Below are 8,374 nucleotides of genomic sequence, written 5' to 3'. Positions count from 1 at the left end.
ACGGCCCATGCCACCAAAGCGAGTGACGAGCTAATTCAGTTGGAAGCACACCACGGGACGCACAGTCAGCGGGATTATCAGCTGATCGCACATGGTGCCAATGCTGGCGAGGGCAAACATCGAGTATGTCTGCAGTACGGTTACACACGAACGGCGTCCATCTACGAGGGGGCGATGAAAGCCAGTGCAGCACGATTTCAGAATCGCTCCAACAATACATATTCGCAATTTTCAAGGTGAGAGAGGTAGTAATAGATGTTACCAATTTGGTTAGCAAATGAGCGGCGCTTAATTCCAAGCGCGGAATTGACAGGGGCTTTAACGGGGCAACCCTGGTTTTTGCGGCAATTAAATTTACAACGAAGGAATCGTCACTTAGCTTGGATCTACTATAAACTGCAGCTGCGTATGCCGACGATGAGGCATCTGCAAAGCCGTGGATTTCGATTGAGACGCCGGCTGGAGCTATTTGACGTGGAATCCTGACATTGGAGAGATAATGCAACTCGGATAGTATTTTCTTCCAGTGATCACTCAAAGTGGGTGGCAGCTTAGTATCCCAGTCGACACCTTGACACCAAGTTTCTTGTAAAAGTATTTTAAAGAGCACGACACTCGGTGACACCAGACCAAGAGGATCAAAGATTTTGGCTGTTGTCGATAACACACTGCGCTTCGTTGGCTCGCTGCATGACTCAGGCAATTTAGTTGCTATCTGGAACTCGTCCGTGTCAGGGCTCCACTGTATTCCAAGCAATTTAACACATAAAATGTTGGGCTCGGAAGCGATGTCGATTGGGCTATGCTCACACAGCTCTCTTGGTAAGGTTTCCAACAACGGTTTGCAATTCGAACACCATTTTTGTAACTTAAAATTTGCACGTTTTAGTAGCTCGATAAGTTCAGTTTTAAGCTGGAGTAGCTCGTCGACGTTATCACATCCGGTAGCTATGTCATCGACATACGTATCATTCAATATTACACGCGCTGCAAATGGGTAGGTTACCTTATGGTCTTCTGCCAGTTGCTTGAGAACACGTACAGCAAGAAAAGGCGACGCAGCAAGGCCGTAGGTTACCGTGAGTAGTCGGTAATGCTCCACTGGTGAACCCGCATCCTCCCGCCAAACGATTCGTTGGAATTTAGTATCAGAATCTGATACCATAATGCCGCGAAACATTTTCTCTATGTCAGCTGAGAAAACGTAACGATGCTGACGAAAACGAATACACACGCCAAACAAATCACGCTGAATGGGTGGGCCAATATGCAAACGCTCGTTAAGTGAGTAGCCACCAGAATCTTTGCAGGATCCATCAAATACGACTCGGCATTTCGTGGTTGAGCTGTCTGGTTTGAGAACTGCGTGATGAGCCAGATAAAAACACTCCGATGGATGGCAGTCAACTTCCTGCGGCGTAATACGGGCCATATGGCCAAGCGACAAATACTCACGCATAAAATTTATGTATTGACTCTTCAGAAATGAGTCACGTTTGAAACGGCGTTCCATATATTGTAATCTGGTGACAGCTTGCGAAAGAGTTGATGAAATTGCCGGTGCCTTTTCCTTGAAGGGATATTTGACTACGTAGGTACCGTCAGTACGACGCGTGTGAGTACGAACAAAATGGGCCTCTGCTGGATCTGCCATATTGATCTTTTCTGGTGTAGGTTTGACATCCTCGACTTCCATAAATGACCGAAACAGCGCATCAATGTTAACGGTAGCATGATGAGTTGCAGCAGTTAAGTTAGCTTCGCTTTCGGTAAAATGCGTTCCAGCTACCACCCAACCAAACACGCTATTCAGCAAAATCGGCATGTTAGGCCCGAACTGTTTTTGCTCGCCAGTGTAAATGCTCCACAACTGATCGGAGCCAATCAATACATCAATTGGTGCTGATTCAGCGAATGTAGGGTCAGCGAGTGGTAGTTTCACAATTGATCGCCACGATGATGAAGAAATATTCACGGTCTGAACAGGAATTTGCGATGTTAACTTGCTGAGAATATAAGCGTGTATATCTAGTGTCGAGTCGTTCAATTTGGAGCTTAAAGTGAAGTACACCCGACCTCGCGTTACTCCGGCATTGCAGGCTGATAGACCAGAAACTGATATACGACCGTTTGTACGTGATAGACCGACACGTTGTACAAAGGCTTCTGACACAAATGATATTGTTGATCCAGAGTCCAGCAATATTCGACAGCTTACCCGATTTCCCCATTTGTCATCGACTGCGGCCACCACCGTTGGGAGAAACGTGTGAGGCATAGCAGCAGTAACGGAGGTTAAAGTGCTGACCGCTGCTTGCTTTAGTGTTGGCGTGTGCATACGCTGCGTAGTGACAGCAGGTACTTGCTCATTTTGATCCCAACTATTTTGTGCTGATGAAGGAAAAGAAGTAGAAGAGGGCGTGAGGGCAGACCGTTCATCATGCAGAAGTGTATGGTGGCGTGAGCTACATTTTTTACAGCTATGCTTCGATTGACAAGAGCGCACGGAATGCGTAGAGGCAAGGCAATTAAAACATAGCTTTTGTTTTTGTACAGCTGCCCGACGTGACGACGGTGATAACTGTTTGAATTGAGCGCATTGCCAAAGCGTGTGATTGTCCGTGCAAACGACGCATTGTTTGTTCTTCCTGTCATCAACATTTGCCAACAAAGCGACGCGACGTGTGTGGGCTGAGCGGGGAGGTAAACACGCCTCAAATGTGTCACAGCGATGAGAAAGAAACTCGAGAAACTCGCTAAACCCTTTTTCGCTCTGGTTATCGCATTTGTCTGCCCACTTTTTCCGCGTTTCTTCGTCTAATTTATTAAGCAAGAGTTGAGTTAGCCATGGGTCGCGGGATGTGACATTCAACGCGTCCAGACCTCTGATGGCTTGATCTGCTCCATCAACTATTTGGCGAAGTACCGATGTGTTAGTTGAAGAGAGGGTGGGAAGAGCCAAAAACGATTGCACCAGTGACCTAATTATGAGCGGTTTGCGGTCGTACCTTTTGACTAAGCGGTCCCATGCCTGCTCATAATTGTCTTCGGTCACACGGATATGTTTTATGCTGGCTAAGGCATCGCCTTCTAGATATGAAACCAAATATTGAAATTTTTGCGTACGGCTCAACCCTGACTTTGTTCCCACTGCGCTAAGAAACAAGTCGCGAAAAGTAATCCAGTCCTCGTATTTCCCGTTGAACTTAGGTAACTGAATTTTCGTTAGGTGAACGTTTTGCTCACTACGGCTAGCCGCAAATGTTTCCAAAAATGATGCTTGCTGTATTGCTAAACGATCAATTGCGTCATCCTCCCTGAATGTAGATGTTTGACTTGAAGAAACTGGCAAGTTAGCAATTTGAGAATGCAGGAGTGCATGTGTTTGAAAATGTTTCTCCTCCGTTTGCTCAATGTCTTCAATAGGGTCGACGAAGTTATCTTCCGCAGAATATGCGTACAATTCTTGACTCATACTCATAAAGTCCTTATAGGCAGCTTCCAATTTTTCAAGCCTATACATAAGAGATTCCCTGGTAGGGGCTTCGGTCGGTTGCTTGGCAGCCTTGTAAGCGCGATCAATCGCCAATTTCACCCAAGCTCGATTCCGCTGCAACAGCTCCATTACACCGTTTAAAATTGGCTGCACGTTAAGTGTTCAACGTAAGATTATCAAATATAGTTAACCGCAAGAGATTCACGAGCACTAATTCGAGGATCCGGCTCGCTGGACCAGCAATTTGTATGGTCCCGAACAAAACCACACAGGGCGCGAATAACTTACGGCGGCGAAACTAGCAAGGCAATGCCCGAAAGAAAATAAGTAATTACCACGTTACCGTGAATTCAAAGGCGGACGAACCGATCTCTTTATTTGCTTCAGGTGGACTGACAATGCATTAAACTTACTGCTAACTACAAAGCGTACCTTTTTATGCATTCAAATATGTACATACATAAAGTGGACTGTATAAAAGGAGTAACTGTTACTACATACCAATATGTTTGCTTATGTACATACGTACATACCTACCGACGCATAACAGAGAATTGAACTAACTTAGATAAAGGGTGTGTCGTTCCGCAACAACCATATTAATAAGAGAGAAAGGCGGACCACGTCTGTATTTTTAGTTTTTTTGCTTTTTACATGCAATAATAAAAAATAATTTTTTGAACGAAAAACGGAGAACTTACTTTTTTTACTTATGACACAATCTCTTAAAAAAAGTTGGTTTGGTCCAATACCCAGCCGAATGTTGTACAGTGTAATGATAGAGCAATATCTATACCATTTTCAAAAAGAGTGTAGTGCTCGTTTCGAGTGGCTACAAAATACCGTAGATATTTGAAATTTTTTTTTTATTAAAGGCGTTTCTCATTTTCTCCATATAAAAAAAATCGTCGAACATAGTTTGTATGGAAAATAATTGACATCCTCAACAATAAATTTGCCAAAAATCAACGGTATTTTGTAGCCACTTGAAACTTGCACTTTATTGCACTAAAAAAATCTAATTAAAAACCCCGACATTTTTACAAAAGTTTGTTGATTTTTTTTAATTTTCCACAAAGATTGAAACTTGGATTTATATGGTTTTTGTTGCAGAATGTACTATATTTTTATAAACAAATTATTAAAATAAAAAATATTAAGATAAATGGTCAAATCTTGTCAATATGTGTGTGTCGTAAAGTTATGATAAGCACCATACATACCAACCGACACACACGACTTTTGATGAAAATCGCACTTTTACAGTTAAGATTGGATTTATATTTTCTCGATCATATTCAATAGATAACGATTTTTTTACTTCGAAAAAATCTTATTGATACTTTTATAGCATCTTATAGTATTATAATTGTAACAATCGTTTTCGTTCAGATTTAATTTTTTAGATATTACAGTAATCAATGGTGTTACCAGACCACAAGTATTCCAAAACTGAAAATTCAATAATAAAGATTTAATACTATATATTATTTTGGAACAGGATTTTTGCATTCACTTTAAAAACGAACTTTCTTATTCATTGATGTTTTATGTAAATAATAATTTACTAGAACAATTTTCTCCACCACTTACATATCGTCACCTGAATTGCAAAATAACGTAACAACATCGCCACTGAAATGGAAAAAGTCGTGACAATTTTTTTTTTCACAAAACGATGTGGGGAGTTGTAATTTGATGAAATACATCATAGCAATCAAAAAGTGAATTTTGAATTTTTTATAAGTTACGACTTTTTATATTTCAGTGACGATGATGTTACGTTATTTTGCATTTCAGGTAACGATATGTACATGACGATGGAAAATATATAGATGATTTCAGAGGTTAAATATCTCTTTATGGTACAAAGGGTTTTTTAATAAAATTTTGGCATGTATATATATAAGTACATATGTATGTATATGTACATATTCGAAATGTTTATCTGTATCTAGCCTTTGCTGTTAGCTTTAGATTTAGGGAAATTACTCAAAATTGATGAAACAAATTGTCGAACAACTATTTTCAGATTTCATTTTTTAGTTTTGATAAATTGATAAGTATCCAAAACTATGAGGTACGCGCAAATCAATTGAAATTACCCTGCAGTGAAACCCCAAACTAGTCAGGAAAAATTCTAGTTTACAACTAGAATTTCCTGACAGAAACCGAACTAGTTCGAAAATGACCAGACATGTACCAAGTACAAAACGATTTAGTCATGCCCTGTTTTATTTGACTTCGACAGTTTAATACAATAAAGTACACAAAATATTATAACTTTTATTTGGGTATATTTTGTAAACCATTAAATCGAGTACGTATTCAATTATACCTGACCTCTTAAATAATGATTAATATTCATAATGATTATTGAGCATGTTTTTTGGATAACCGTTTAATAATTACATGCCCATATTACCACCTTTTTAATGATTAATAGTTAATTACTTAAATAAAATGTTAATTAAATCATTAATTTTAATTACATCATTATTTTGTTATTTTTGATAATATTCAATTATTTTTGACTGTTTTTAATTACTCGATTAATATAATTATTTGTTAATTTCTATTACCAATCAACAAGCCGAACAATGGATAAAAATTAAGAATTATTTATTTATTTTATTCTTATCCAAATCTCAAATTTTAAACATTAATTATTACCTTTATAAATTTTTAAAATGAATATACTAAAATGTGCAAAGTTAATGAATTTAATTTATTTTAATGAACACTTTTATTTCTATTTTAGTTCACTCAAAAATGAACTAAAGTATTCATTTTATTTTTAGCTAAAATGTTTTCTTTTGCGTATTCAATATTATTAAAAAAGATAAAAATATAGTATTTATTGTACTTGAAACCTTTTACTTTTAATAACATTTAATGAAAAATGCATTTAAATTTATGTTCGAAAGTTTGGAATATTTATGTATTTATTTTTGCTTTTAATTAATACTCAAAAAATTTAACACTAATTATTGGAAAATCTAATGCTGCTAAATAAAAATGTGTAATATATTAAAGTGCACTTAATCAAAAGCTTTTTATTGTATATTCATGAATTCATTTCATTTTTTGACTCCCAAAGTAGTGGTTTTGGTCCATAATTGGGCTAGCATTTTTCTGCCTATTTGGAACTAGTATGAGACTGGTATATTTCTGACCGAAATCTGACAATGGCCATCTCGTAGGACATCCCCATGTTAAAAATACATGGAAAAAAGATAGTTGGCTGACTAGTTGGGCATGCGGTTCATACTAGTTGTGAGGTAGCTTACAACTAGTACATTTGACTACAGGGTAGTTACAGCTCCGTATGCACTTGAACCACGTAATTATGGTTGTAAGGGATTTCTCTTCGGGATAGTATATATCAAGATGCACACATGACAGTGGATATGCGTGCATGTGTCTGCGCATTCAGTGGCGGATCTAAAGTAAAATTTTGGAGGGAGAGGGGAAATTTCAATATGAAGTACCTTATTCAATGATTGTGTTAATAAGTCAACATAAACTTTATTTTTGATGTATATAAATATCTAGGTACATATGTAAAAAAAACATTGGCCCGTAGTCATTGAGACGTTCGAAAAAGGTTTTAACGATTAAAATTGTGTTTTATTGTAATCCATTGTAAACCATTTTAACTCTTTCAAAGTCAACTTAAAATGCATTTTATGGCAAAAACAGAATTTTAGCTTTAAAATGAGGAGAACTTGGTTTTAAAATGGTAAAATAAGGTTCTAAGTTTGGTTTCGTTGTTGAAATAGTAAACGCAATAGCACCCAGGTTCGGTCCCCACTCCGAGCGATTCCAAACAATTTTTGTTTTATTTTTTATTTTTATTTTACCATAAACATTATTTTATTTTGTTTTATTATCTTTTTTTTTGTTTATAGTATTTCATATAATTATTTCGTTATTAATACATTTTTTTGGAGTTTAATTTTTATTAAAGATGCCAGAACAACTATAATTAAATAACAAAAATTTAAATAATATTTAAAAGAACAAAAAAAATTAAAAAAATGTTTCCTGGCAGTGGGATTCGAACCCATGACTTCCCGGCTTGCTAAATCCGCAATCCTGCAGCGGACACAGGGTGAACTAATTAAAGTACTCATATTTCTATATATTGCCGGGTAAATTTTTTCTCTTCATATGGATAGCACTGTTCTCTCTCATCTTAACAAAAAGCTGTTTCTAAGATGTCTATGATTAACACAACTTAAAACTCTATTCTAAACTTAAAACTGTATTTTAACAAGAATGAGTTTTAACTTGCGACTATGACTATAGGCCATTTATTTTAGACACTGAAATTGACGCAGTGGTTGCCCATATTGAGAAATCTTTCCATCTTTTCTTCTAGCTTTACTTCAACGTCGCAATTTATTGTTCTGAGCCATGTTTTGATTCGAAGCAAAGAAGAGAATTTTTGATTTGGTTTTTATTAATTACGAAAAAGCATCTGTGAAGTGAAAAACAAAATCAAATGACGAAGAAAATTTATTCAAGTTGAATATTTGAAAACATAGTTACAGAACGGCTGTAGCTGAGTGTGCAGAAATTCTCGCTGTTATTTTCTAACTTCCTGTAGGTCCTGGTTCGGATCTCGTCAAAGGCATCTGGTTAAAATGATAATAAACATTTTTGTTTTGTGTATCCGGACAATGAAAAGGCATCTGTGAAGTGCAGAACAAGAGCATGTACAAACGAAAAAATATATCAACAATGACATTGTTAATATATTGGAGTAGTTTTGTGCTACTCTGTGTAATGCAGAGCTGGAGTATATGGCCCAAATTTTTATATACATTGTGGTTAATTTTGGAGTACTCCTCGTCCCGTGGATTGTACTCTTTA

The 8,374-nt window shown here is 36.9% G+C and overlaps 1 protein-coding gene across 1 annotated transcript; it reads right to left on the bottom strand.

Annotated features, from left to right (window-relative positions):
- Positions 1–262: 262 nt before the first annotated feature.
- On the bottom strand, positions 263–3,625 carry LOC108360825 (uncharacterized; the record flags this gene model as incomplete). Its single annotated transcript, XM_017613267.1, has 1 exon — positions 263–3,625. A coding segment is annotated over exon 1 (3,363 nt), but the record flags the coding sequence as incomplete, so codon positions are not given.
- Between the last annotated feature and the right edge of the window lie 4,749 nt (positions 3,626–8,374).

This window comes from Rhagoletis zephyria, unplaced genomic scaffold (assembly GCF_001687245.7).
Source record: "Rhagoletis zephyria isolate East Lansing unplaced genomic scaffold, Rhagoletis_zephyria_1.1 Rzeph_scaffold_00636, whole genome shotgun sequence".
NCBI classification, from domain to species: Eukaryota; Metazoa; Arthropoda; class Insecta; order Diptera; family Tephritidae; genus Rhagoletis; species Rhagoletis zephyria.
This window is presented reverse-complemented; position numbering and strand designations above follow the sequence as displayed.